Here is a 27424-nt window from a genome sequence, read left to right on the forward strand (position 1 = left end):
TGATTGGAGAGCTTTTCTATATGAGAAGATGCAGGAGGGTGGGCTTGTTGAAATCATTCCTTTGATAAGCATGCTAATTTTGTAGTACCAGTATCTTGTTCTCCATCCTAAATCTCTCCCAGGGCACACAGGGGGCCGTGGTGGCTGAAGGCTTTGTGGCCACAACATTCTCCATTTACTGAAATGGCAGGTGACAGTCTTTGTTCACAGCGTCAACACGACTAAATCATGCAGTTTTCTGTAGTGGTGGCACCAATTTCCAGCCTCATTTGCAGCGGGTAAGCGTTCCCGTTGCTCCATATCCTCACCAACACTGATGTATACTCATTCATTATACTCATTTGTCCCATGAGTACAAAGCGAACTTTCACTGTGGTTTGGGTCTGCATCTTCGTGGTTACTGATGAGGTCTGACATCTTTCCATAAGTTTTTGGCTGAGAACTTTTGAGATTTATATATTGTAGATGGTTCTCTTTCTTGCTTATGTCTCACAGATATCTCAATTTGGTCTAATCTTTCCATTGTCTTTATGGTGTCCTGCTTTTAACTGCCATCTCATATACTGTATATTTTTCATTGTGTTAATATCTAACTCCCCTCATTAGATTGTATTCTCATGAGGGCAGAGATCTTTGCTTGTTTTATTCAGCAGTGCCCAGAACAGTGCCTAGGGCGCAGTGGGTATTGAACAGACACTAGCTGAATAAATGAACTGAAGGGAGGAGACCCAGGCCCAACCTGGACTCTTCATCCACTTATTGGCAGGCTTGAGTGGTCCACTCCCCAATCCAGGCCTCAGTTTCTGCATCATTAAAATGGATCCACATTAATAAAATGGGGGAGGATGTCTGTCTTTGAGGTCATTCCAATTCTGACAAGACAGTTGTCTTTTTTTTTTTTTTGACAGTTGTCTTAAGAAAGGGGTGAACAGGCCCGTTTACCTTGGCTGAATGGGGTCTTTGCTGCCCCCTTGTGACAGGACCTACCCTTCAGCAGTACAAGTGAGTCTTTGATTTCCTTAAACTCCTAATTCTGCCCATCTCTGTGAGGATAGGTGCGCTAGCAGGGCAATGGCCATGGAGGAGGCAATAGCAACCCACTCCAGTGTTCTTGCCTGGAGAATCCCAGGGACGGAGGAGCCTGGTGGGCTGCCGTCTGTGGGGTTGCGCAGAGTCGGACATGACTGAAGTGACTTGGCAGCAGCAGGAGGGCCCCGCTTACCCCAGAGCCATCTTCTCTGCTGTCTGGCTTCCAGCGACCCCTCCTCACCCCAGTGCCTCGGCAGTCCATACCCCTTCTCCTCTTGGTGCCTCTTTGATGCCTCTCATGCTAACTGCTCTTCATGTCACCGAGGCCATGAGTTATGGGTTGAACTGTGTCCCTCAAAATTCATATGCTGAAGTACTAATCCCCAGTACCTCAGAGGTTGACTGTATTTGGAGATGCAATCTTTAAAGAGATAACTAAGTTAACCTGAGGTCAGGAGGGTGGACCCTAATCCAAGATGACTGGGGTCCTTATAAGAGGACATTACGACAGAGACACGCACAGAAGGAAGACCACGTGAAGACACAGGCAGAAGACATCCACCTACAAACCAAGAAGCAAGGATTCAGGATAAGCCAGCCGTGCTGACACCGTAATCTGTTCTTCCACCTCTGAGCAGGTGGCCTCAAGATGGTCCTCCAGAAACAAGCTTTTTCAGATGCTGGTAAAATTTTCTTTTTCCTTAAAAAAAAAAATTACCTGCAAGATCTTACATTAAAAAAAAAAACTTCCATTTTAACCATTTTTAAGTGCACAGGTCAGTGGCATTAGGTATTAATACATTCACATGGTTGTGCAATCATCCGTCTCCAGAATTTTCTCAACATCCCACCCTGTAACTCTGTGCCCACTGAATACTAACTCCCCTTCCTTTCTCCTTCCAGTCCCTGAGAAGTCACCATTCTACTTTTCATTCTTACAAATTTGATTACTCTTTTTTTTTTTTTTTACAAATTTGATTACTCTTAAGTTAACTGATTTAGGTGGAATCAGCTCAGATGTTAAAGAATCCTCCTGCAACAGAGGAGAGCAAGGTTCAATCCCTGGGTTGGGAAGATTCCCCTGGCGATGGGAATGGCAACCACTTCAGTGTTCTTGCCTGGAGAATCCCCATGGACAGAGGAACCTGGTGGGTTACAGTCCATGGGGTGGCAGATTTGGACATGACTGAGCAACTAACACAGAATCTAATACAGTATTTGTTCTTCGGTGTCTGGCGTATGTCACTGGCGTCGTGTCTTCACGGTTCATTTCTGTTGAGCATGTATCAGAATGTCCTTCCTTTCTGAGGCTGAAGGACAGTCCAGTGCATGCTGTCCCACATCTCCCTTACCCATTCATCTGTTGACGGATATCTGATTTATTTTTACCTCCTGGATATTATAAATAATGCTGCTGTGAACATTTGTGTACTTGGATTTTCTTTTGCTTCTAACTCCAGCTGGCATGAAGGTAGATCCTAGATTGCAAAGGGGACCTGGGCCCTTGGTTGTGGGTGAACCCTCTCTCTTGAGCCATGGTCTCCTCCACATCTTCTCTTGAACAACTTAAGGGAATCTATATCCAGCTTAACACAGACAGCCCTGAACCCTTGTCCTTCTCTTCCAAACCTCTTCCTCCCTGTTTTACCATGTCAAAAAACAGTTGTGGAGCCACCCAGGTATATACCAGCTAGAAACTTGGAAATAATCTTTTATATTCTCAATCTCCTACATCCATTCATCTCAGGTTCTGCCACATTTTCCCCCTAAAACATTTCTCAAACCTGCCCGTGTTTCATTTTCCTTTGCCCCAGCTCGACATTTGTCTCCTGAAAGACTACCAAAGGTTCCTCGCTAATTTCCTTGCTTCTACTTTTGCCTTAACAAGCCATTCTCCATTTTATGTGTTTTTAAAGCTAGGTAATATACACATGATTTAAAAATCCTTGCTCTACAGGTCATCTCTTCAGAGCTGATAACTGTTGTCTGCTCCCTGGTCCCCTTCCAGACTGAAAGGTATTCGCGTGGCTGTATATAGTCATCCCCACCCCCATCGCTCTAAGTCTCTCTCTCTTTTCCCCCTTCCGCTTTACACTTCATTTACCAGTTCTCTCCCCATCATCAAAAACGGACTTGGCCATCTCTTAGGCAGTGCCCCTTCTTACAGGCTCAGCCGAGTGTGCCAGTCTCCAACAAGTCACTCCTCTGTTCCAAAGCTCGACACCTGGGGTGAAACGCATTGCTTGCTTCTTAGCCCTGTCTCCTAGGCCAGGCAGCCCTTACTCCAAGGCTGTTTTTAAGTTACTTCTTCTGGGGGTGGCCCTCCACCACGTTATCTCTACCACAGCATCTGACCCCATCTACCAAGGCCCTCGACACTACTTAGCGTCTACAAGTCTATGGCTACGTTCTCTAATGTCCTTCCCCTGAGTGGGGAGCGCCTGGAGCCCGAGCCAGGTCCCTGCGGTCTACTTTGCCCAGGAAGAAGAAACCAGGACCTCCCTGCTTAGCAATTAGATGCAGAGAGACTACGACTCCCAGAAACCCTTTCGCCTCGGGCTGGAGGTTTGCCCTCTACACGTGCCGGCGTGCAAGAGACTGAGCATGCGCACTGGAAAATGCGCCTGCGCAAAAGGCTGCACGGGAGGGGACAGCCTCTCCCAGCAGGCAATAGGGGCATTTTTTTCCATCCCCGCGTGACAAGTGACTTCCGGCGTGGAGGGGCGGGGCGCGCGGCTGAGCCTGCAGCTGTGAAAGCTTGGGGAGCGGCCGGGGGGCCGGCGGGTGCCTGCGGCCATGGAGGCCGTGCCCCGCATGCCCATGATCTGGCTGGACCTGAAAGAGGCCGGTGACTTCCACTTTCAGCCAGCCGTAAAGAAGGTGAGGGCAGCTCCTCCTCCCCGCCCCCTCCCCTTTTCTCCCGCGTCTCTCAGTCCGCCGGCGCGTGACGCCCCCTGCGCGTCCATCATCTCCCCAGGCCCTGTCGCAGGGTCGGGTGAGGCCAGGAGGGGCCTCCGCTGGCTTTCCTTCGCCTGGCGCACCCCCATCGCACCCTGTCTCACCTCTGCGCGCTCGTAGAGCGTCTCCCCACCACCCGCCGACCCCGCCAGCCCCGAGTAGCACCCGCTGTCTGATCGGAACCTGTTTTCCGATTTCTTCTCCCGGCCATCCGCGATCCCCGCCGAGGCGCCTCACTTCCTCGGCGTGACGCTCTGGACCTAGTTCTGCTCCACCCCTCATCCGCGCCAGCACCGCCCTGCGGGGATCGGTGGGTGGCCCTCCTTAACCGTCTGGGTGGAAAGGCTGTTCTTGGCCGTCGTTGTGCTGTCCGTCTACGACCGGACTGGGACGGACGCCGAGGATGGCTCAGGATGTGTTTTAAGGCCCCGGCCAGCCTGACCTCTGTGATTGGAGTGGCTGTAACACTTGGTGCAATTCTGTCTGGTCTCAGAAGAAAAACCTTATCTGGAACTCTTTTGGACCAAAAGATACAACTCTGTCGTTTAGGGGAGCGTTACTGCGTTCGCGACTGCGCAGAGGGGATAAATAGTATTGTAGCTTCCAGAGCGACCCTAGCAGTCGTTTGCTGACTCTTCAGTTGGATGGAAGAGAACAGACAGTTTTGGCGTTGAGGAAGGCAAGGGACCGCTGTGGGGAGATCAGGTGCGGCTGGTACAAAGCAGGGCCAGGTGTGTCGATTGGGCATCAGGTACCCTCTGAGACATCTGCCTTGGGAAGGACCGTCTGGTACCACTGAAGGACAGAGCAGAAGTGAAAAGGAATAACCAGGAGGCTGTTGCAGGTTGACATCCTTGTGGTTTTAGTATAGCTGCTGCCAGAATCTGGATGGTGCCCCACTGAGTAAGGTGGTTGAGAAAAAAAAATAGAAGAAAGAAAACGGGTTGGGGAAGAAGTTTTCCAAGAAGCTCTCCCTTTCTCTGTTCACGCTGCCACTGCCTTCCTTCAGACACTAACAGTTTGTATTCCTTTGAGTCCATCATTTAATCTCTTTGGGCATCTTTTTCCTCATTTGTAAAACCAGAAAATTAGATTAAAAAAAAAAAACAAACTTTGGCCGAGTCCCCCAGCTTATGGGATCTTAGTTCCCTGACCAAGGATCAAACCCCAGGCCCCAGTGAACCACTGGAGACTTCCCAGAAATTAGGTTAATTGATCTAAAATTCCAAATTTTTACTTCTTTCCCAAAGTTTGGTCTTCTTTCCATCTACTGTTTTAATTCCAAGATGTATATCAAATTAAGAACAGACGCTAAACAACCCCCATCGTCCATGGGATGACAAAAGCATACACAGATGAATGAGATCATATTAGTATCAGAGAAAGTGAAACAAAATCTTGACCCTGGGTCAAGAATTAGGAAGTTTGGCCCAGAGTTCTAGATCTGCCATTGCTGATCTCTGGTTCCCATTTTTCTAATCTGCAAAGAATGGCAGGATCCGGTGATCTCATCTACCCCTGGTGGCTCAGCTGGTAAAGAATCTGCCTGCAATGCGGGAGATCTGGGTTCGATCCCTGGGTTGGGAAGATCCCCTGGAGAGGGGAAAAGCTGCCCACTCCAGTATTCTGGGCTGGAGAATTCCAGGGACTGTATAGTCCATGGGGTCACAAAGAGTCTGACATGACTGAGCAACTTTCACTTTCATCTGCCTACAGAATTCTGGGCCATTGGTTTCTTGGTAAAAGGGCAGAGTAATGTCACAGAAATAGTATAGACACTGGAATCAGGCAGACTTTGGTTTAGGTACCACCTTTTTGACTTAATAGCTGAGTGACTTCAGCTGTTACAAATGATCACTTCACTAATCTGGGCCTCATTTTTCTCACCTGTAACAGAACTAATACTATACCTTATAAGCTTATGGGCATCAAGAGTTAACGCAGGGACTTTAACGGTGGTCCAGTGGTTAAGAATCTGCCTGCCAATGCAGGGGACACAGGTCTGATCCATGGTGCAGGAAGATCCACATGCTTTGGGACAACCAAGCCTGTGTGCCACAGCTACTGAGCCTGCGCTCTAGGGCCCACATGGCGCAACTACTGAAGCCCTGGGCCTAGAGCCTGTGCTCTGCAACAAGAGACGCCGCCACAGTGAGAAGCCTACGCATTACAGCAGAGTAGCCTCCGCTCCGAGCGACTGCAAAAAGCCGGAGCACAGCAGCAAAGACCTAGTGCAGCCAAAACTAAAATAAATAAAAAGAGAAAAACAAGATATACTTTAAAAAAATGAGTTAACGCATTTGAGTCCCTAGTACAGGCCTTGGCATATTGTAAACAATACTTTCAGCTTAGCACCCTCTTTCTCTGTTTAGGAAATAGCTCAAGTCCTATGACAGCTCTGTGAGTTAGACATAGCAGGTAATTGTGGTTCAGTCGGTAAGTCATGTCCAACTCTTTGCGACCCCGTGGACGGCAGCACGCCAGGCTTCCCCATCCTTCACTATCTCCCAGAGCTTGCTCAAACTCATGTCCATTGAGTCAGTGATGCCATCCAACCATCGCATCCTCTGTTGCCCCTTCTCCTCCTGCCCTCAATCTTTCCCAGCATCAGGGTCTTTTCCAGTGAGTTGACTCTTCACATCGGGTGGCCAAAGTATTGGAGCTTCAGCATCAGTCCTTCCAACAAATATTCAGGATTCATTTCCTTTAGGATTGACTGGTTTGATTTCCTTGCAGTCCAGGGGACTCGCAAGAGTCTTCACCACAGTTCAAAAGCAGCCAATATGAACACCATATTACAGGTGAAAAACCAGGCCCAGGTCTCATAGCAACCTAGGGGCATTGCCAGGACTTAACTCTGTTTTGGTATTTCTCTTTGGAAAAAGTCTTTCCAGCCTGTGTATTTTTAACTTATAACTTCTTCTTTCCCTGCTTTTTCCTCCCAGTGGCTCTGAACCCTGGACATGATTGCAACACGATACTGTTCACAGGTCTCATTGTTCGCTCAGGAAAAAAGAAGCCCAGCTTCTCCAAAGCCTGGCTGGGCTCTGGAGGGCCTCTGGTCCTCTCAGCCCCAACTGGCTGGCATCTGTGTAGGTGTGCTGGCGTCCTGGCGGTGCCTTCTAGTATCTTACTCCTAATCCGTGTTGCCGATGTCCGGGCTCTGCCAGCTGCTGGGCCTGCCTTCTCAGGCTCTTTGGCGACCCTCACATCCCGAGCAGACCTTGCTTCTTGCTCTGCAGAAGTCTGTGCTGTAGAGAGCCTGTCTGAGAGATGGTCTCTGTCCTTGACTCTAACCTTCAGCCGCCTCGTACCTCTGTGTAGTAGGGGGAGTGAGTGATCTAGCCATAGAGGATTTTGTCAGAGTTTAAAAAAATCACCTCTCTGCTCCATTGACTCACCTCGTGGCCGGAGATTTGTTTTCACTTCCCATTTTTTGGTGTTTTATGAGAACTGTGTTTACAACATAGAAATGGATTGGTCTGATGTGTGGTCAAGAATATGGGCTCTGGAGCCCAGACGCCGGGCTTTTGGTCAGTGCTCCGTCGGTGATCAGTGCTGTGACCTTGGCAAGCGTCTCACCTTCCTTGCCTCCGTTTCCTCAGCTGTAGAATGCTGGCGACAATGCCGTCTACCTTTGGGTGGTTCTTAGGGCTGAGTGACTTACTAGGCGCTTGGCAAGTGTCTGGCCTGTGGGTAGGAGCTCAGTGTTAGCTGCAGATCCTGGAGGAGGAATGAGACAGGTCAATGGTCTCCTTCAGGGACAGTCTGCTGCCATCAGAGGCGTCATCCCTCGCCCCTTCACCACTGCGTGACCGCTGGGACAGGTGTTCCCAGCGATGGCAGCTGAAACCTTGGTTCTAGGACTCTCAGGTGTCGCTCAGGTCCCTTCTGCCTCTGTCCCTCAGGGCCTCTGGGCTCCACTTGTTCTGTCGCCTCGGGGTAAGCAAACAGAAGCCTCCTGTGAAAAGGGAGCTAATCGGAGAAAGAACATGTTCCCATTTAGATAGTCAAGTTTTACCCTATAGCCGAGGCCACATTTTATGTCTGTGAATTGGGGGACGGGCGGGGTGAAGGATTGGCTAAATCACAGCGAGGATTATAAACCAAGAGCCCAATAAATGGGCTTCAACGTGAACCCCCTGAACATGTTGGCAAATCCTTGTGTTTATGCATAGATGAATATTTGTAGGGAGATTGTTTCATGGCTTTTATCATGTTCTCAAAGGATCCAACAAGAGGCTAAGAAATGATAATGTGAGGAAAGTGTTGTTTTAGGTATCATTTAGCTCAGCAACTCATTTTTCTTTTTTCGGGCCGCATCGCTTGGCCTGCGAGACCTCAGCTCCCTGATCAGGGCCTGAACCTGGGCCACAGCAGTGAGAGTGCCAAGTCCTAACCCCTAGACCACCCAGGAGTTCCCTCAGCAACTCTTAAAACATTCGTTTTCCAGATTTCAGACATACAGAAAAGTCAAAAGAATAATGCAGTGCTCGCCCAAGTTCTATTAATTTTGATAGCTGGGCTTCCCCGGTGGCTCAGTGGTCAAGAATCCGCCTGCCAATGCAGGAGATGTGAGTTTGATCCCTGGGTCAGGAAGACCCCCCTGGAGAAGGAAGTGGCAACCCACCTCAGTATTCTTGCCTGAAAAATCCCATGGACAGAGGAGCCTGGTGGGCTACCGTCCATGGGGTCATGCAAAAAAGAGTTAGACATGACTTAGCGACTAAACAACAACAATGGTAATAGTTACATTACACCATATTTGTGTTCTTTCTCTCTGTACACACACACATATATCCCATGAACCTTTGAAAGTAAGTTGTACACATCTCAGCACATCCTAAGAGGATTTTCTTCTGTATAACTATACTGTTATCATCACACCTTAGAAAATCCACAAAAATTGTCTACTATTTTTTATATTTAAATTTCACCTGTTATCTTCAGACATCTTTTATAACTGTTTTCTTCTAAACTCAGATCCAATCACGGTTCTCATAGAGTATTTAGTTGTTCCTTTTTTTTTTTTAATCTCTTTTAATCTACAATAGTCTCCTCCCCTCTAGCCCCCTTAATGATACTTGTCTTTCAAAGAGACTGGATAATTGTTGGGTAAATTGTCACATCGTCTCAATTTTTCTGAGTGTCTCCTTTGGTATTATTCAGTCTGTTCATCCATCCTGTGCATTTCCTGTAAAGGCAACCCCGATAGACTCATTGGGGTGAGGGTGGTCACTGACATGACCCTGCTGGGAGGCACACAGTCTGATGGAGGCACTTTCCGAATGTGGGGAGAGCAGCAGCTGATGCTAAAGGTAGTGACATTGTAGCTGAGTCTTAGCAGAGACAGTGTGGGGGGCAACATGTGGACAAGCATTGAGACCTGAGAGCGGGCATTTCAGAGTGCTGCTGGCTGGGTGTCCCTGGGAGCTGAAGGCTATTGGGAGCAGACTGAGGACCGTGAACTCTGCTCTGAGATTAGATTTGGTCCCGGAGGTTTGGGGAAGCACTGTAGTACACATTCTTCTCAGATTACATTTTTTTTTTTCCCTTTAGATTACAGCTTTCTCCATAATCTCCCTGTCCTGAGAAAAGCAAGCTGGGCTTTATTTTTTTTTTTCCCCAGGAGCGCATGTGTTTCAGAAGGATAGAAAGTCAGGAGTCACACTGGAGTCATGTTAGATCCTCCGGATGAGGGGTGGATTTGAAGGGGTGGGGTGTCCGGGCCAGAGGTGGATGGGGGATAGCGAACTGGCCGGAGGTAAACCCAGTGGAAGAGGGTTGGGGTCAGAGATTTGGAACTGTGGCCAGATGGAGCTGAAGGAAGCTCAGGAGTCGCTTCCCTCTGCCTGTCCCTTCTCTCGCTTCCCTGCCAGGCGGCTAACGCGGTCACGCGGCTTCCAGGTTCCCGTGGGCTCACTCCGCGGCCACGTGTCACAGTTCCTGGGAAGGGGCCAGGGAGACGGGTGGGCCACGGGCGCGGTGTGAGTGTGCCGCTGGAGAGCCGGCCGCCGCCTCCCTTCTCCGCCTCACAGACCTTGGCTGGGGCCTTAAGGAGCCCTGGGAGATGGGGATCGGTGCCCTGCGCGGGTGCGGAGTGACGGATCTGGGCCCCCAGACTGCTGACCCGGACGCCAGGTCCGCCAGCAGGAGTGGGGGAGCTGCCACGATGTGTAGATCTTGGTGGTCCAGGCTGGCGAGTGTCGTCCCCGTCGTGGCGCCTCTGATGTGGGAGTGACCTCCCCTCCTCCCTCCCCTGGGTCATCCCCCTCACACCTCACAGGCCTTTCCTCACCGGGGAGGATGCTTATTTCCGGGGCGCGCTTTCCCCGGAAGGGCGGGCTGGCGGGGGAGGCTTCGCGCTCCCCCGCTCCCGTGATTCTCTTTCCTACATTTGCTGCTGGGTCGGGATTACGATGGTGATTCCGGGCCTCAGCAGGGCCGGAGACACAAGGGAGGCTTGAACTGGGGCCCATTTACAAATGCTTGGTAGGATCCCACTTCAGCTGACTGAATTCCCCGGCTTTCTGAGCTGGCCCAGTGCTGGGTTTGGTAGGGAGGACGGCAGCATGATGGGGCCAGCCAGGGGATCCCAGCCAGGTTGTGCAGGCGTGTTTTCCATTTTGCTCAAAAAAGGAGGCTGCTCCAGGACGTGTCTTGGCACTGCCTTGCTACGGAGGTCGAGTTCCCAGCGGGGCAGGAGATGAGATGGTGGTAGTGGGTCTGGACTCCATCCTGAGCCGTGGCTGGTGCTTGCCGAGGACTCCGAGGGCAGAAGCGGGAGCAGGAAAGATGCTCTCTCCCTGATTTACAGCGTCCTCTCCGTCTCTCTCTCTAGTTTGTCCTGAAGAATTATGGAGAGAATCCAGAAGCCTACAATGAGGAACTGAAGAAACTGGAGTTGCTCAGACAGGTAGGAGGACAGTATTTTTACACAGGTGTGAACAAAATTGGTTTGGGAGAGAAAACTGTTCACATTTAAATTCAATAATTTTTCCTCTGTAAAAGCAAAACTAATGACGGAAAATATATAAATTGTTGTTGTTGCTCAGTCACATCCAAGTCTTTGGGACCACATGGATTGCATCATGCCAGGCTTCTGTGTCCTTCACTGTCTCCTGAGGGATGCTCAAACTCATGTCCTTTGAGTCGATAATACCATTCAGCCATCTCATGCTGTCTGCGTCCTTCTTTTTTCTACCTTCAGTCTTTCCCAGGGTCAGAGTATTTGCAGTGAGTTGGCTCTTTGCATCAGGTGGCCAAATTTTAGATTCAATGTCAGCAACAGTATTTCCAGTGAATATTCAGGGTTGCTTTCCAATAGGGTTCACTAGTTTGATCTCCTGGGTTGACGTTTATTTTGACTAGCTGTATGGGACTGACTTAATTCAATAAATGTACCTTTTTCCCGACCCACAGTTTGCCTAGTAAGTTATGATTACAGAGTGCACAGTAGGTTGTACTGTGGTGTAGCATAGATATTTTCCAGTGATCTATTTTCCTTACTTGAGTGTGTGTACCTGTGTCTTTGGAGAAGGCAATGGCACCCCACTCCAGTACTCTTGCCTGGAAAATGCCATGGATGGAGGAGCCTGGTAGGCTGCGGTCCACGGGGTCGCTGAGAGTCAGACACGACTGCGAGACTTCACTGTCACTTTTCACTTTCATGCATTGGAGAAGGAAACGGCACCCCACTCCAGTGCTCTTGCCTGGAGAACCCCAGGGACGGGGGAGCCCGACGGGCTGTCGTCTAGGGGGTCGCACAGAGTCGGACACGACTGAAGCGACTTAGCAGCAGCAGCAGCAGCAGCTGTGTCTTACCCTTTGAATATATCCCTCGTTTCCTCTAGGTCTGCTGCTGCTGCTAAGTCACTTCAGTCGTGTCCGACTCTGTGCGACCCCCTAGACGACAGCCCGTCGGGCTCCCCCGTCCCTGGGGTTCTCCAGGCAAGAGCACTGGAGTGGGGTGCCGTTGCCCTCTCGGTCCTCCAGGTCTACCTCTGGTGAAATAAGCTTGTTTTCTATGAGTGACAATTGGCGCTCCTTTTGCCACATAGTTCCTGTGTATCAATTCTCAGACACCCCCTCTTGTGGTTGCCGGGTGATGGGCCCCTTTCTCTGTCTTAGCTCACTCTGTAAGGTTGTGTCTTAGTCTGTGCATGTTACCAGTGGCACCCGTTTCATTTTGGGTGGGGGGGGCTGATATTGTTACATTGTAAAGCTCGACTGCTTGTTTTTTCCTGCAGGCCCCTGTGCTTGAAAATTTTGCTTCTGCCCCTGTCTCAGTTATTCTATTGCTTCAGGAAAGGACACCATCCGTGGGTGTTTTTGATCAGTGGTTGTCCCCACATGTGGGCCTGCCAGATCATGTAAATGGCTGTCAATTTCCGCCCTTAGGGACCCTCCTTCCAGGTCTTCATAGTGCCTGCTGCCAGTTTCCATTTCTCCCCACATCTTTGGGGCCGTCATTTTCTCCCTGCTGTCTCCCGGTTTTACTGCCAGTAGTCTTTTTGTTGATGTCCATTCTGAATGGGCGAGGTGGTCCCCGTTGTAGTTTTCATGTGAATTTTCCTGCTGATTAGCAATGCTGAGGCAGTGTTCCTAAGCTGTCGTTTAAAAAAGTCCCAATACAATTTGTATCTGGTGAACAGGAGCTCTGGAAAGTGGGCCCCTTTCTGAATTCTGTTTCGATTTATCCACCCCAGGACATTTCTGTAGGGCATGTGTCATTGAGAACCCGGCAAGCCTTGAAAATGAATCCTGAGTGTGTTCCGAATCACTGATTTTCAAGCTGCTGTTACAGGAAATGGCCACAAGACGGCAGCACTTTTCCTGCCCAACTGGTGACTCTGGCAACGGGGGCCTTAGAGAAAGACCTGCTCCTGGGCTGTTAAATAGAGGGGAGTGTCCCAAAAAACCCTGAAGGGCTGGGGTCCCTTGCTTCTTCCCCCTCACCTTTAACCCTCCAGACACGTCCCATCCCCTGGAATCAAGGTGCTCTTAGGTGGTGGTGGTCATGGGTGGGCTGAGTCTCAGGATGGAGGCCGGAGGCGGGAAGTCCTGCACAAGGAGGCGACCTGGAGGTGTTCTTTGAGCCCAGAGGCTCCACCGTCCTTTGGGAGCGTCTGGCTTGGTTTGAGTGCTTGAGGGCCCAGCTGGATCTGCAGATGGTGGTCCTGTCCTGAGGGTTCAGGCCCTCCGGGGCAGACCGCGGGCTCGTCATCTGGCGTGTCCTACCCAGCTCCCCCAGCCAGCCACGCAGTCCCGCCTTGATCGCAAGGCTGCCCAGCCACACCTTGTCACCTAGGCTCAAAGGCCTTGTAGTAAATAACTCTTTTTGTCATTTAATTCTTTTTTATTTGATATTTCATTTGGAGCTGATCAATGCATAGAGTATTTCTGACGTTATATTTATTATTGGTTCAGTTCAGTCGCTTATTATTGGTTAAGTGTATCTAAATGAGGTAGCCAGATACATGCACCTGTTTTTTACTTTCTACTCGTTCATTGCCTTTGTGTGTTATGATTCCAGAGTGCGGAATAGGTTGCCCATTGCTGTAGCATGAGACTTTTTCCCGATGATCTATTTTCCCTAGTTGAGTATGTGTAACTGTGTCTTACCCTTTGAATTTATTCCTCGTTTCCTCTTTGCCTCTGGTAAAATCAGTTTGTTTTTTATGTGAGAAAATCTGCGTGCCTTTTGTCGCATAGTTCCTGTGCATCAGTTTTCGGACGTCACCTCTTGCGGTTGTTCTGTGATGGGTTCCGCTCTCTGGCTGTCTTAGTGCGCTTTGTAACATTATGTCTTGATCTGCGTATGATGTTACCAACGGCCCAGTTTCATCATTGGGGGGAAGGGGTGTTGGGGGCTGATATTATTGCACTGTAAAGCTGTACTAATTTTTTTTTTCCAGGCCCTTGTGCTTGGAAATTTTGCTTTCTCCCATGTCCCATTATTCTTACTATTGCTTCAGGAAAGGACACCATCCAAGGGTGTTTCTCATCGATGGTTGTCTCCTTGATATCCAGCCACGTGTGGGCCTGCCGGAGTTAACAGCTATTCGTTTCCGCCCTTAAGGACCCTCCTTCTGCGTCTTCATAGTGCCTGCTGCCAGTTTCCATTTCTCCCCACATCTTTGGGGTCTTTCGCTTTCTCCCTGCTCTCTCCCGGTTTTTCTGTCAGTAGTCTTTTTGTTGATGTCCATTCTGAGCGGGAGAGGTAGTACCCTGTTGTAGTTTTCATGTGAGTTTTCCTGCTGATTAGCGATGCAGAGGCAGTGTTCCTAGGGTGTCATTTAAGAGTCCCAGCACAATTTGTACCTGGTGAACAGGAGCTCTGGAAAGTGGGCCCCTTTTGAATTCTGTTTCGATTAGCTACCCCCGGACATTTCTGGAGGGCACTTGTCATTGACAATCCCAGCAGACACAAGCACAGGTCTTCAAGCTGCTATTACAGGGAACGGCCACAAGACGGCAGCACTTTTCCTGCCCAACTGGTTACTCCGGCAGAAAGCCCTAGGGAAAGTCCTGCTCCTGGGCTGTCAAATAGAGGGGAATGTCCCAGAAAAACACCGAAGGGCTGTAGTCCCTTGCCTCTTTCCCCTCACCTTTCACCCTCAAGACACATCCCACCCCGTGGAATCAAGGTGCCTTTCAGTTCAGTTCAGTCACTCAGTCGTGTCCGACTCTTTGCGACCCCATGAATCACAGCCAGGCACACCAGGCCTCCCTCTCCATCACCAACTCCCGGAGTCCACCCAAACCCATGTCCATTACTTTGCCAACAAAGGTCCATCTAGTCAAGGCTATGGTTTTTCCAGTGGTCATGTATGGATGTGAGAGTTGGACTGTAGAGAAAGCTGAGCACCAAAGAATTGATGCGTTTGAACTGTGGTGTTGGAGAAGACTCTTGAGAGTCCCTTGGACTGCAAGGAGATCCAACCAGTCCATCCTAAAGGAGATCAGTCCTGGGTGTTCATTGGAAGGACTGATGCTGAAGCTGAAACTCCAGTACTTTGGCCACCTGATGCGAAGAGCTGACTCATTGGAAAAGACCCTGATGCTGGGAGGGATTGGAGGCAGGAGGGGAAGGGGACGACTGGAGGCATCACCGACTCGATGGACATGGGTTTGGGTGGACTCCGGGAGTTGGTGGCTTTAAGCACTGTCATTCCTGGGTGGGCCGAGTCTCGGGATGGAGGCTGGAGGCGGGGTGTCCAGCACAAGGAGGTAACCTGGAGGTCCTCTTTCAGCTCAGAGGCGCCACCATCCTTTGGGAGCGCCTGCTTGGTCTAAGTGCTTGAGGGCCCGGCTGGATCTGCAGATGGTGGTCCCATCCAGAGGGTTCAGGCCCTCCAGGGGCGACTGGGGCTCATTGGCTGACTTGTCCTCCCTAGGTCCCCCAGCCAGCCATGCAGTCCCGCCCAGACCCAGGCATGTGACAGCCACAGCTCGTCACCCAGGCCTGAAATCCTTGTAGTAGACTCTTTTTGTCATTTAGTTCTTTTTTTATTTGATATTTCATTTGGAGCTGATCAATGCATAGAATATTTTTAAAATTATATTTTTTATTGGTTAAGTGTACCTAAATGAGGTAGCCGGATACGTGCAGCTGTTTTCTACTTTCCACCTGTCTATTGCCTTTGTACGTTGTGATTCCGCAGTGTGGAATAGGTTGCCCCTTGCTGTAGCACGCGTCTTTTTTCGGATAATCTATTTTCCCTACTCGAGGGTTGTACCTGTGTCTTATCCTTTGAGTTTACCCCTCGTTTCCTATCCCTCCGCCTGTGTGTGAGAATCTGCCTGCATTTTGTCACGTAGTTCCTGTTATCAGTTTTGAGCTATCACATCTTGTGGTTATCCTGTGATGGGTCCCTGTTTCTTTCTTCGTTCACTTTGTAACGTCGTGTGTGGTCTCTGTATGGTGATACCAGTGGCCCAAATTCTTTTTTTTTTTTTTTTTGCAGGTGGGCAGGGTCTGATATTATTACATTGTAAAGTTGTGCTGCATTTTTTTTTTGTCCAGTATTTTTACACTCTTTTTGTCATTTTGTTCTTTTATTTTAAATTTCATTTCAAACTTATCAGTGCATAGAGGATATTTTTAGTGTTTATTTTTCCTGAGCTCTGGCTGACTGATGGAGTGCCATACATATATGTTTTTTCTTCCCCTGGATTATTTTTTTCGCACGCTATTATTACAAATTCTGGAGTCGGTTCCCCCGTGCTGATCTGGAGTTACTGGGCTGTCCAGAGTGGACCAGGTTCTCCATCTACAGGGGTTGCTGTCTTTCTGGCATATACTTCCCAGCTGCCTCACGCCCAGTGCTCTCCCACTTGGGAACCCTCACCTGCTCAGGTTGTGGTGATGTGTGACCCAGTATAGGTTTTACCGAGGCCTCGTGGGAATAGAGCAGGCAGTTGTTTCAGGTTTGTTTGTTTTAATGCAATTTTATTCTGAGTTCATTTACAATTGTGTATGTGCTTGAGATAAACATGATCCACACATGCATATACATATATCAATTCTTTTTCTCATTCTGTTTTCATATACATTATCACAGAGTGGTTAAATTTGTTTAGTAAGTCAATAGTAGGTGTTTGGCAAGTTCATTTGCATCCAGTTTTTTATCTGTAAGTGATATTACAGAAAATTTTTCTTTCCATATCTTAGTGTTATCATCTCCGGATCCATCCAGGTTGCTGCCAGTGACACTTTTGCATTCTTTTTTAAGGCTAATAGTCCATTGTGTGTATGTAGCTGACCTTCTGTATCAGCTTCTGTGTGGCTGTAGTTTTTGGACGCTTGCATCCTTTCCTGTTGTAAACAGTGTCCCAGTGAATATTGGGGTGCACGTGTCTTTTGAAGGATGGTGTCTCTGCATTATTCCTAGGAATGAATTGCCGCATGGTTGGTCGCTTGTTTCTGTTTGTGAACCCACATCTGTCGCATTCTCCATGGTGGCTCTTAGCAGTTTTCATTCCCATGGCAGTGTAGGATGGTTCCCTTTTCTCCATGGCTCTCCAGCACTTACTGTTTGTAGACTCTGTGCTGAGTGCTGAAAGATGATACCTCATCATCATTTTGATTTGCACTTCTCTTAAGAATTAGGAGTGGTAAAGGTATTTTTATGTGCGTTTTTACTTTCTAAAGATGAGTAAGATTTACTTTGGAAATTTGCTTTTGAAAGCCATTGCTAACGAATTCTTACCTACTGCTATTTCTAGAGCATAGGTGCCTTTTTGAGCCTCCCAGGCCTTGTGAATATTATGCGTTCTTAAGCACAGGTTTTCCAGTTGTTACCAGAAATGGCCATAAGATGGCAGCATTTCTTCAGACCCAGCTTTAGTCACTGGAGCAACCAGAGCCTCAGGAGAGTTGGGTTCATGGGTTGTAATTAAGAGTGCAAAGTGCACAAAGAAACACGCAAGGGCCTGTGTCTCATCACTGCCTCCTCACCCTTCACCCACCAGTCACAACTTAACCCCAGAGAGGCGCTTTGCTGGGGGTGCTGCCAAACGTCTGTGGATGAACTTTAAGGAAGGAGGCTAGAAGTGGGAACCCCGCCAGGGGACATAAAGAAAGGGTGACTTTTCACAGCTCTTGAACCCCAGAATGTCCACCAGTTTTGGGGTGCTGTAGACTTGCAGTAGCTATGGGAGGGCCGGCCTGGATCTGGAGTTTGGGGTCCCGTGGAGGGGCCTAGTCACTACAGATCCAAGGAAGGCTCCTTGGCTGCCCAGACTCCCCAGCTCCCTCAGCCCTGGGACCCAAGCCGGCTCAGGCTGTGAGGATGTGACAGCAGCCCAGGTCACCGAGGCCCAAGGGGAATACTGCAGGCCTTTCTTCCTCTATTTCTTTGTTTAAAAATTTCATATATACGTGTAGGGGATTGATTGTGGTGGTGTTCTAGGTGTACAGCGACCTGATTCTTTATATTTCCTGTTCTGACATTTGAGGAGAGAATTTACTGTTTCCCCTCAAGTGGGACTAGCTTCATTGATGACTATAAAAATGAAAAATTGTTAATGTAGAATACATAACCAGTATAATATAATCAAAGATGTCCCTGTATATATATGTACAGAGTAAGATATACTAGTTAAGCCTGACTATCCAGGGATCACTTACCTCTTTGGTATGTAACTATCTAGATTTTTTTTACTTTGTATAACTAGTTGGATCTATTTCTGTATTATTTTCAGCAGTGAAATTATGTTGCTTATCTGTTAGATGCTTTTTCCTCTCCAACGGTAAATGTGTTATGGACATGTTGACATGTCAGTAGAGAGCCTTGTCTTCAGTTTTCATGGCTATTGTATCTCATATTTTTAGATACAGAAATACAGGTCAAACATTAAATACATTGAAAATTTTAATGCATGTTTTAAACTACTTCCTGGAAAAGTGGAACTGATTTGGTGGAAGCATCCTGGCTGGTGGGACGGTTGTTCAGTGACTTCCTTTGGATTTCTTACGCTGCACAGTCCCCCAGCTCCGACGTGTCCGTCCGGGCATTTGTGGGCACACAGGCCTGTCTCCTGCTCCAAATGACGGTCGGCCTCCTCTCACCCTCCTGCAGAATGCCGTCCGTGTCCCACGTGATTTCGAGGGCTGCAGTGTCCTCCGCAAGTACCTGGGCCAGCTCCACTACCTGCAGAGTCGGGTCCCCATGGGCTCGGGTCAGGAGGCCGCCGTTTCTGTCACCTGGTGAGGGCGGGCGGGCAGAGCTGGGGGAGCCTGGAGGGTGCCCCTCTTTCCCCTCCCCATCTCCTTGCTATAGAGGATGGGGAGCTGCTTGGGGTGGTTTTCCCCAGCCCCCTTCCCTCCCACCCTGCACTGGGAGGGGGCTCGCTTCACCAGCTGCCCCCTCACAACTGTGGTGGCCTGTCCCCAGGACTGAGATCTTCTCCGGGAAGTCGGTGGCCCACGAGGACATCAAGTACGAGCAGGCCTGCATTCTCTACAACCTTGGTGAGCTGCCTCGCCCCTTCCCTGGGGCCCCCTTGCTCCCAGCCCTGCCCATCTCAGCAGAAGACACCTGGATCCTGACCGCCCCCCCGCCCCGCCTTCCCTCAGCTCTGCCCGCCTCCTGGGCCGCAGGGAGCCCCCTGGTGGGGGAGGCGCTGCGAGGCTGCCTGCTCTTGGAGTGCTGCTGTGTGCTCTGGGCACAGAGGCGGCCTCTCCTCTTTGTCTGGATTCCCCATCTCCCCCGCCACTCCCCTTGTGGCTCAGCTTTGCTTCTGGCGGGAGGAGGCCTAGGCTGGCCTTGCCATCAACCCTGCTGGTACGGCCTCAGCCTGGGGAGCCGAGGCCTGTGAGGGACTCGTCCCTGCTTGGTGCAGAGCTGGAGCCCCAGATCACTGGCTCCCCCACCACCCCCCCGTCTCACCCTGGGCACCCGTGTGGGCAGCAGCCCCAGCTGAGCCCTGACCCATGTTCTCTGCCTTCCCAGGGGCACTGCACTCCATGCTGGGGGCCATGGACAAGCGGGTGTCTGAGGAGGTGAGGAAGCGGGGCGGGGTGCTGAGTGTTCTCAGTTCCAGAGTGAACCCCACCCCTGGATTGGCTCTGCCTGACACCCGCTCTCCCCCAGGGCATGAAGGTCTCCTGCACCCACTTCCAGTGCGCGGCCGGCGCCTTCTCCTACCTGAGGGAGCACTTCCCCCAGGCCTACAGCGTGGACATGAGCCGGCAGATCCTCACTCTAAATGTCAACCTCATGCTGGTGAGGAGCCGCCCTCGCTGGGGCCGGACGGTGGCGCACAGCTCAGGGAGGGACAGGCTGGGGCCTGGGCTGCGACCCGCTGAGCCCCAGGTGGGGCAGGAGCTGCTCGGAGGGGAGGCTGGGCGGGGCGGGGTGTGTGCGGCCTGTCCGGGTGAGGAAGGAGGGCCTCTGCACCCCCCGCCCCAGGGCCAGGCGCAGGAGTGCCTCCTGGAGAAGTCCATGCTGGACAACAGGAAGAGCTTCCTGGTGGCGCGCATCAGTGCACAGGTAGGCTGGGGGGGCGAGGGCCTCCTGGAGACTGGGGCCAGCCCTGGCTTCCCCCAGCCCCCGACCGGAGCCCGTCCTGGCCCCCAGGTGGTGGATTACTACAAAGAGGCCTGCCGCGCCCTGGAGAACCCTGACACCGCCTCGCTGCTGGGTCGGATCCAGAAGGACTGGAAGAAGCTGGTCCAGATGAAGATCTACTACTTTGCGGCTGTGGCTCATGTGAGTGCGCTGTGGGCACGGGGGGCGCGGCGCTGAGGTGTCACCCCTAAGTAAGCAGGACTGTTTCTTCCGTCCAGCTGCACATGGGGAAGCAGGCGGAGGAGCAGCAGAAGTTTGGGGAGCAGGTGAGCGAGCCGGGGCCAGGAGGGCACTAAGACTGTTCCAGCCCCATTAGACCGCTGGTGGGGGGTGGTCCCCTGGAGGTGTGGGCTGTGGGCAGAGCTGCAAGCGGACACTAACCTTTAGCTGTTGGCTGGCTGGAATGTGGCGGCTGCTCGGCCTCCTGTCTCCTCTGGGCCACCTACGGGTCAGACAGGCTGGATCGGGGAGGCAGGAGGAGCAGGGTCCACGCAGAAAGCTGGACTAGGCTCTGCTGGCCCCTGCAGGTTGCATACTTCCAGAGTGCCCTGGACAAGCTCAATGAAGCCATCAAGCTGGCCAAGGTAATGATGGGGGAGAGCCTGGCCGGGCCAAGGGGGTCCTGGGGTGGGCCGTGGTTGTACTGAGCTCCGCTCCTCCCCCACAGGGCCAGCCTGACACCGTGCAGGATGCCCTGCGCTTCGCTATGGACGTCATTGGGGGAAAGTGAGTCTCTGGGGCTCGAGGGGCTCTGGTTTTTTCTCTGCCTGCATCATTGGGAGGAAGCCACCAGGGCCAGAGAGCAGGGGTCCACATGGGGGTGGGGGCAAGGTCCTGGGTCCCTGCTGACCACTCAAGACTCGCCCCCCGCCCCCTACGCCAGGTACAATTCTGCCAAGAAGGATAATGATTTCATCTACCATGAGGCCGTTCCGGCACTGGACACCCTTCAGCCTGTGAAAGGTCTGAAGCTGAGGGGAGCCTGGGATGGGATAGGGGACGAAGGTGCGGCAGAACAGAGGCAGTCAAGGCTGGGTGGGCCTGGTCTCCATGACTCTCTGCCTCTCCCTCCCAGGTGCCCCCTTGGTGAAGCCCTTGCCGGTGAACCCCACAGACCCTGCTGTTACGGGCCCTGATATCTTCGCCAAACTTGTACCAATGGCAGCACACGAAGCCTCATCGCTATACAGGTGAGTGGACAGACAACCCTGTTAGCCCAGGCTGGGATGTCTCGAGACACAAGGGCTGCCAACAAATTGCTGTCTTCCTGCAGTGAGGAGAAGGCCAAGCTGCTCCGGGAGATGATGGCCAAGATTGAGGACAAGAACGAGGTCCTGGAGTGAGTGCAGAGCTGTGGGGGGAGGGGGTGGTGAATGGCCAGTGAACGGTAGGCTCCTGGCTCACCCTCCCTGCCCTGGGCCTCATGTGCATTTCCAGCAGCGCCCAGGGCAGGTTTTGTGCTGGTGGCTGGGACACGGTTGTGCGCTCGGCTAGGACCTTGGACGTTGCTTAATTGGGGGGTGGGGGGGCTCCTTTTATGTGTGAGGGTTTGAGTCCACACCCACCTGGTCCTGTTGCCCCACAGCCAGTTCATGGATTCACTGCAGCTGGATCCTGAGACAGTGGACAACCTCGACACCTACAACCACATCCCACCCCAGCTCATGGAGAAGTGCGCGGCTCTCAGCGTCCGTCCCGACACCGTCAGGAACCTCGTCCAGTCCATGCAGGGTGAGTATGGAGCAGGTGGAGGCCACCTGCTGCTGTCCCCTGTTGGGCAGGGACGGAGGTTTCACCTCTCCTGGCATAGCACCCACCCCCTGGCTGTGAACCAGCGCCCCCCGTGCCCCAGGAGCTGACCCCCTCCTCTGTGTCCGCCTGCAGTGCTGTCGGGGGTGTTCACGGACGTGGAGGCCTCCCTGAAGGACATCAGGGACCTCCTGGAGGAGGACGAGGTGCTGGAACAGAAGCTGCAGGAGGCGGCGGGCCCGGCGGGGGCCAGCACGGCCGTGTCTAAGGCCGAGCTGGCAGAGGTGAGGCGAGAGTGGGCCAAGTACATGGAGGTCCATGAGAAGGCCTCCTTCACCAACAGCGAGCTGCACCGCGCCATGAACCTGCACGTCGGCAACCTGCGGCTGCTCAGCGGCCCCCTGGACCAGGTGCGGGCTGCCCTGCCCTCGCCGGCCCTCAGCCCAGGTGAGCCCTCCTCTCCCCACGGGGAGGTCTGGGGTGGGGTGGGGTGGCTCTGGCCTCACTGCCTGTCGCTGCTCGCAGAGGACAAGGCAGTGCTGCAGAACCTGAAGCGCATCCTGGCCAAGGTGCAGGAGATGCGGGACCAGCGTGTGTCCCTGGAGCAGCAGCTACGCGAGCTCATCCAGAAGGACGACATCACGGCAGCGCTGGTGACTGCCGACCACTCGGAGATGAAGGTGGGTCGGGCGCGGGCGGCGGGCTGGCTCTTGGCACCCCGCCTCAGGCAGCAAGGCCCTGAGCATCTGTCCTCCCCCACTGCCCCCACAGAAGCTGTTTGAGGAGCAGCTGAAGAAGTACGACCAGCTGCGGGTGTACCTGGAGCAGAACCTGGCCGCCCAGGACAACGTCCTCCGGGCCCTGACTGAGGCCAACGTGCAGTACGCGGCCGTGCGGCGCGTGCTCAGCGACCTGGACCAGAAGTCAGTGTCCGGCCCTGGGCCCCAGGGCCCGCCTCCCGGAGCCGGCCTGCAGCGGCTCACCTCCCCCCTGCCCTCTGCCCACCAGGTGGAACTCCACGCTGCAGAGCCTGGTGGCCTCCTATGAGGCCTACGAGGACCTGATGAAGAAGTCCCAGGAGGGGAAGGACTTCTACGCAGACTTGGAGAGCAAGGTGGCTGCTCTGCTGGAGCGCACGCAGTCCACCTGCCAGGCTCGCGAGGCGACACGCCAGCAGCTCCTGGACAGGTGAGTTTGGGGACACCCTGGGCGCAGCTGCAGAGCCAGGCCAGGCTGAGGGGGCTGACGCCCCGTCTCCGTCGCTCACCCCACAGAGAGCTCAAGAAGAAGCCGCCTCCACGGCCCACAGCGCCAAAGCCGCTGCTGCCCCGCAGGGAGGAGGGTGAGGCGATGGAGGCCGGAGACCTGCCTGAGGAGCTGCGCAGTCTGCCCCCCGAGCCCTTCCTGGGGGCCGCCGCCCCCCTCCACTTCCATCCTGGCCCCTTCCCCAGCTCGGCAGGCCCAGGACCCCACTACCTCTCCAGCGCCTTACCGCCTGGTACCTATGCAGGCCCCACCCAGATGCTGCAGCCCAGGGCCCCCCAGCCCCCGGGACACCCAGGGGTGGCGGTGGCCCCTGGACCTGCTCTCTACACAGCCCCCGCCTACGCCCCGGAGCTGGGCCTCGTGCCCCGGTCTTCACCCCAGCACGGCATGGTGAGCAGCCCCTATGGGGGGGTGGGGCTACCCCCTCCGCTCGCTGGCCTCCCCTCAGCGCCCCCTCCCCACTTCTCAGGCCACGAGTTGGCCATGGGGATTCGGCCAGCCACCACCACCGTGGATAGTGTCCAGGCCCCCATCTCCAGCCACACAGCCCCACGGCCAAACCCCACCCCCGCCCCTCCCCAGGCCTGCTTCCCGGGCCCCCCGCCACAGCCGCTGCCCCTGCCCTACACCTACCCGATGGGGCCCAAGCAGCCCCTCACAGCGCCCCCGGCCCAGCACCACTTCCCTCCCGGGGTGCCTGCGGGCTTTCCAGCCCCGAGGATGGCACCCCAGCCTCCCCCTCAGCCCCTTCCACTCCAGCACCCGCACATCTTCCCGCCCCAGGCTCCAGGCTTGGTGCCTACCCAGGCCCCCTACCCCTTCGCCCCTCAGCCTGGGGTCCTGGGGCAGCCATCACCTGCCCTGCACACCCAGCTGTACTCTGGCCCCTCCCAGGACCCTCCGCCCCCACACTCCGGGGCTCTGCCTTTCCCCAGCGCCGGGCCCCCTCAGCCTCCCCATCCCACCCTGGCCTATGGTCCTGCCCCTGCCCCTGCCCCCAGACCCCTGGGCCCACAGGCGGCCCCTCTCTCCATTCGAGCCCCCCCGCCTGCCATCCAGTCGGCCCCCACTCCCCACCTGGTGCCTTCACCCGCCCCTTCCCCGGGACCGGGCCCTGTGCCTCCACGGCCCCCTGCAGCAGAGCCGCCCCCCTGTCTGCGCCGAGGCACCGCCGCTGCTGACCTGCTGTCCTCCAGCCCCGAGAGCCAGCATGGAGGCCCTCAGCCTCCTGGGGGTGGGCAGCCCCTGCTGCAGCCCACGAAGGTGGACGCGGCTGAGGGCCGGCGGCCACAGGCCCTGCGGCTGATCGAGAGGGATCCCTATGAGCGTCCTGAGAGGCTGCAGCAGTTGCAGCAGGAGCTGGAGGCCTTCCGGGGCCAGCTGGGAGCCGCGGGGGCCCTGGACACGGTGTGGCGGGAGCTGCAAGATGCACAGGAGCTCGACGCCCGGGGCCGCTCCATCGCCATCGCCCGCTGCTACTCGCTCAAGAACCGGCACCAGGATGTCATGCCCTACGACAGCAACCGCGTGGTGCTGCGCTCTGGCAAGGACGACTACATCAACGCCAGCCGCGTGGAGGGGCTCTCACCCTACTGCCCCCCCTTGGTGGCCACCCAGGCCCCCCTGCCTGGCACAGCGGCCGACTTCTGGCTCATGGTGCATGAGCAGAAGGTGTCGGTCATTGTCATGCTGGTGTCGGAGGCTGAGATGGAGAAGGTGAGAGGGAGGGGCTGGGCGGGCGCTGGGCAGGGGCCCTGGATCGCCAGCCCTAACTACCTGTTTGTGCCTCAGCAAAAGGTGGCGCGCTACTTCCCCACCGAGCGGGGCCAGCCCATGGTGCACGGGGCCCTGAGCCTGGCCCTGAGCAGCGTCCGCGCCGCCGAGACGCACGTGGAGCGGGTGCTCAGCCTGCAGTTCCGCGACCAGAGCCTCAAGCGCTCTCTCGTGCACCTGCACTTCCCGGCGTGGCCCGAGCTGTGCGTCTGCTGCCCGGGGTGGCGGGAGGGGCGCTGCGGGCTCCGAGCGGCTCTGGCTCAGAGACCCCCATCCCCCCTGCAGAGGCCTGCCTGACAGCCCCGGCCACCTGCTGCGCTTCATCCAGGAGGTGCACGCCCACTACCTGCATCAGCGCCCGCTGCACACGCCCGTTGTCGTCCACTGCAGGTAGGTGTGGGCAGCTCCTGGGGCTCCTCGGGGGCCCGGGGGCCGGCCTGACCCCGTCTTCCGGCCTCAGCTCGGGAGTGGGCCGCACAGGGGCCTTCGCGCTGCTCTACGCGGCCGTGCAGGAGGTGGAGGCTGGACGCGGGATCCCCCAGCTGCCCCAGCTGGTGCGGCGCATGCGGCAGCAGAGGAAGCACATGCTCCAGGAGAAGGTGAGGCTCAGCGGGCAGGCATGCGCCCTCCGCCCGGGGACAGCCCCCAGCTCACCAGCCCGTGTGCCCCCGCAGCTACACCTCAAGTTCTGCCACGAGGCCGTGGTGAGACACGTGGAGCAGGTGCTACAGCGCCATGGCGTGCCCCCTCCCAGCAAGCCCACGACCGGCACCGCTATCGCCCAGAAGGTGAGGGGGGCCCCTCCCAGGGGCTCTGGGCACTGCACGCACCCTCTTCACACGCTCGTGTCTCCCCAGAATCACCTTCCTCAGGACTCCCAGGACCTGGTCCTTGGCGGGGATGTGCCCATCAGCTCCATCCAGGCCACGATCGCCAAGCTCAGCATCCGGCCTCCTGGGGGCATGGACTCCCCGGTGGCCAGTCTGCCAGACCCCGTGGAGACCCCCGGCCCGCCGCCCCCTAGCCTCCCAGAGTCCACCCAACTCCCCTCCTCCTCCCCACCCCCGCTTTCTTCTCCTCTGCCCGAGGCCCCGCAGCCTGAGGAGGAGCAGCCGGTCCCTGAGGCCCCCAGCGTGGGGCCACCCTCCTCCTCCTTGGAGCTGCTGGCCTCCCTCACACCCGAGGCCTTCTCCCTGGACGGCTCCCTGCGGGGGAAGCAGCGCATGAGCAAGCAGGACTTCCTGCAGGCCCATGACGGGCAGGGGCTGCGGGCCGCACGGCCCCCCGACGACCCCCTCAGCCTCCTGGACCCGCTCTGGACGCTCAACAAGACCTGACAGGTGGACACTCGACGGGCCCTGACCGGGCGCGCCCGCCTGGTCGTCTCACTACATCGTCTCCTGGGCCCGTCTCTCTCATTCCGGCTGCCTTCAGCCCTGCCTGGCCCGGCCTGCACTTCTGTGGGTAGCAGGTCTTGGGTCAGGCGCCACTTCTCTGTGGGACCTGTTTTTCAGCTCTTTGCTATGGAATAAACAAACCTGTTCTGTGGCCGGTGTCTGCCCATTGCTGCTCCTGGGAGGCCACCCTGGTTTCCACACTCCGACCTGCTTATGCAAGGAGCGTCTAGAGCTGGCGCCAAGTCCCCACCGCCCCCCGCCCCCACCTTGTAACTGTCCTGTGACTTCACGTGGTTCCTGGCAGGAGCCGCTCTGAGCTGAGCAAGGTCTAACCCAGTCCTGCACTTCAGGCACCAGGAGGGTGTGAGTGATGGCAGAGGTCATCCAAGGGAAGACACAAGGGGCTCAAAAGGCCCCTGGCTGATGTCATTTAAAAAAAAAAGGTTTAATATTACAGTCATGAGGCAGGAAAGGACAGTCAGAAGCAGCTTCCCCAAGACTCAGCATTCCCCCCAGTCCAGGTCCAGTGCGTTGCCCACCAAGCTCCCCAGGCAGAGGGGCGGGGAGGCCCACCCTCAGTCCAGCTTCTCCAGCACGGAGGGCACGTACACCAGGCTGAGCTCGCTGCCAAAGTTGCAGACGATGGCAGCGTTGTCCAGCACCAGGATCTGGCGGGCCGGCTGGGCCTCGCTGTTCTTGCCCAGGTAGACTGTCTGTAACAGGTCCCCGTAGTTTAGGTCCCAAAAGGAAACACAGCCCTGGCCGCCGGTCACCAGCAGGTTGTCTGAGATAACACCCAAGCTTGCGCCACAGCCCAGGTCCTGGAGACAAAGACAGGACAGGCTCGGCGTCTGGGGCCCTTGCTGACAGCCCGAGGTCCCGTGGCGCCCTCGCCTACCTGCTGGATGGAGTAGAGCTTGATGCCCGTGCTGCGGTCCCAGATGCTGATGAGGTCGTCCAGGCCACTGCTGATGACGCATGAGGTGGTGCAGGTGAGGGAGGTGACGTCCCCACGGTGAGCGAACATGTGGCTGACTCGGCTGCCAGTCAGCACGTCCCACAGGCAGATGGCCCCGTCCTGGCCCCCACTGGCCAGCACCATGGTCTGCGGGAGCAGGTGTGGGGGCCTGGTCACTGTGGAGAACCACCTCTGTGCCCAAGGAGTCCCAGTGCCCG

The 27424-nt window shown here is 54.7% G+C and overlaps 2 protein-coding genes and 2 long non-coding RNA genes across 6 annotated transcripts in view; 1 reads left to right on the plus strand and 3 right to left on the minus strand.

Annotated features, from left to right (window-relative positions):
• On the minus strand, nucleotides 1-4228 carry LOC122424270. Its single transcript, XR_006264369.1, has 2 exons — nucleotides 4092-4228; nucleotides 1-1729 (listed from the first exon to the last, which is right to left on the minus strand). It is a non-coding gene; the product is annotated as an uncharacterized LOC122424270 (long non-coding RNA).
• On the plus strand, nucleotides 3724-26399 carry PTPN23 (protein tyrosine phosphatase non-receptor type 23). Of its 2 annotated transcripts, XM_043441861.1 has the most exons (25): nucleotides 3725-3909; nucleotides 10829-10903; nucleotides 18573-18700; nucleotides 18888-18964; nucleotides 19446-19495; nucleotides 19587-19718; nucleotides 19905-19985; nucleotides 20073-20204; nucleotides 20282-20329; nucleotides 20591-20647; nucleotides 20731-20789; nucleotides 20947-21026; nucleotides 21139-21253; nucleotides 21337-21402; nucleotides 21649-21794; nucleotides 21948-22259; nucleotides 22338-22492; nucleotides 22584-22735; nucleotides 22821-23000; nucleotides 23087-24794; nucleotides 24870-25054; nucleotides 25137-25241; nucleotides 25312-25450; nucleotides 25526-25639; nucleotides 25709-26399. In XM_043441861.1, exons 1-25 carry the CDS (start codon nucleotides 3826-3828, stop codon nucleotides 26186-26188), a joined length of 4860 nt encoding a protein of 1619 aa, XP_043297796.1. In that variant the 5' UTR covers nucleotides 3725-3825; the 3' UTR covers nucleotides 26189-26399. The 2 variants fall into 2 exon arrangements, with proteins under 2 accessions (XP_043297795.1, XP_043297796.1); XM_043441860.1 differs by having other exon boundaries at nucleotides 3724-3909; nucleotides 19587-19985.
• Nucleotides 19972-22064, minus strand: LOC122424271. Of its 2 annotated transcripts, XR_006264371.1 has the most exons (4): nucleotides 21924-22064; nucleotides 21629-21833; nucleotides 20445-20505; nucleotides 19979-20281 (listed from the first exon to the last, which is right to left on the minus strand). It is a non-coding gene; the product is annotated as an uncharacterized LOC122424271 (long non-coding RNA). The 2 variants fall into 2 exon arrangements; XR_006264370.1 differs by having other exon boundaries at nucleotides 19972-20505.
• A 275-nt stretch (nucleotides 26400-26674) lies between the features above and the next one.
• The window catches only part of LOC122424269 (SREBF chaperone), a 99098-nt gene continuing 98348 nt past the window's right edge, over nucleotides 26675-27424 (minus strand). The window contains exons 22-23 of the mRNA XM_043441863.1: nucleotides 27147-27353; nucleotides 26675-27069 (exon numbers count right to left, since the gene is read on the minus strand). Of these exons, the coding sequence (XP_043297798.1) occupies nucleotides 26824-27069; nucleotides 27147-27353 (453 nt within the window). The 3' untranslated portion in view covers nucleotides 26675-26823. The remainder of the gene's footprint in view (nucleotides 27070-27146; nucleotides 27354-27424) is intronic.

The sequence above is a fragment of the Cervus canadensis genome, chromosome 22 (genome assembly GCF_019320065.1).
Source record: "Cervus canadensis isolate Bull #8, Minnesota chromosome 22, ASM1932006v1, whole genome shotgun sequence".
Classification (NCBI taxonomy): domain Eukaryota; kingdom Metazoa; phylum Chordata; class Mammalia; order Artiodactyla; family Cervidae; genus Cervus; species Cervus canadensis.

Excerpts from the sequence above, each read along its gene's own strand:
- PTPN23 (XM_043441860.1), top strand. The coding sequence starts at position 3,826 with ATGGAGGCCGTGCCCCGCATGCCCATGATCTGGCTGGACCTGAAAGAG. Across the intron at positions 21,795-21,947 it reads CCTCGTCCAGTCCATGCAGG|TGCTGTCGGGGGTGTTCACG; the intron begins GTGAGTATGGAG and ends GTCCGCCTGCAG. Across the intron at positions 25,055-25,136 it reads TTCCCGGCGTGGCCCGAGCT|AGGCCTGCCTGACAGCCCCG; the intron begins GTGCGTCTGCTG and ends TCCCCCCTGCAG.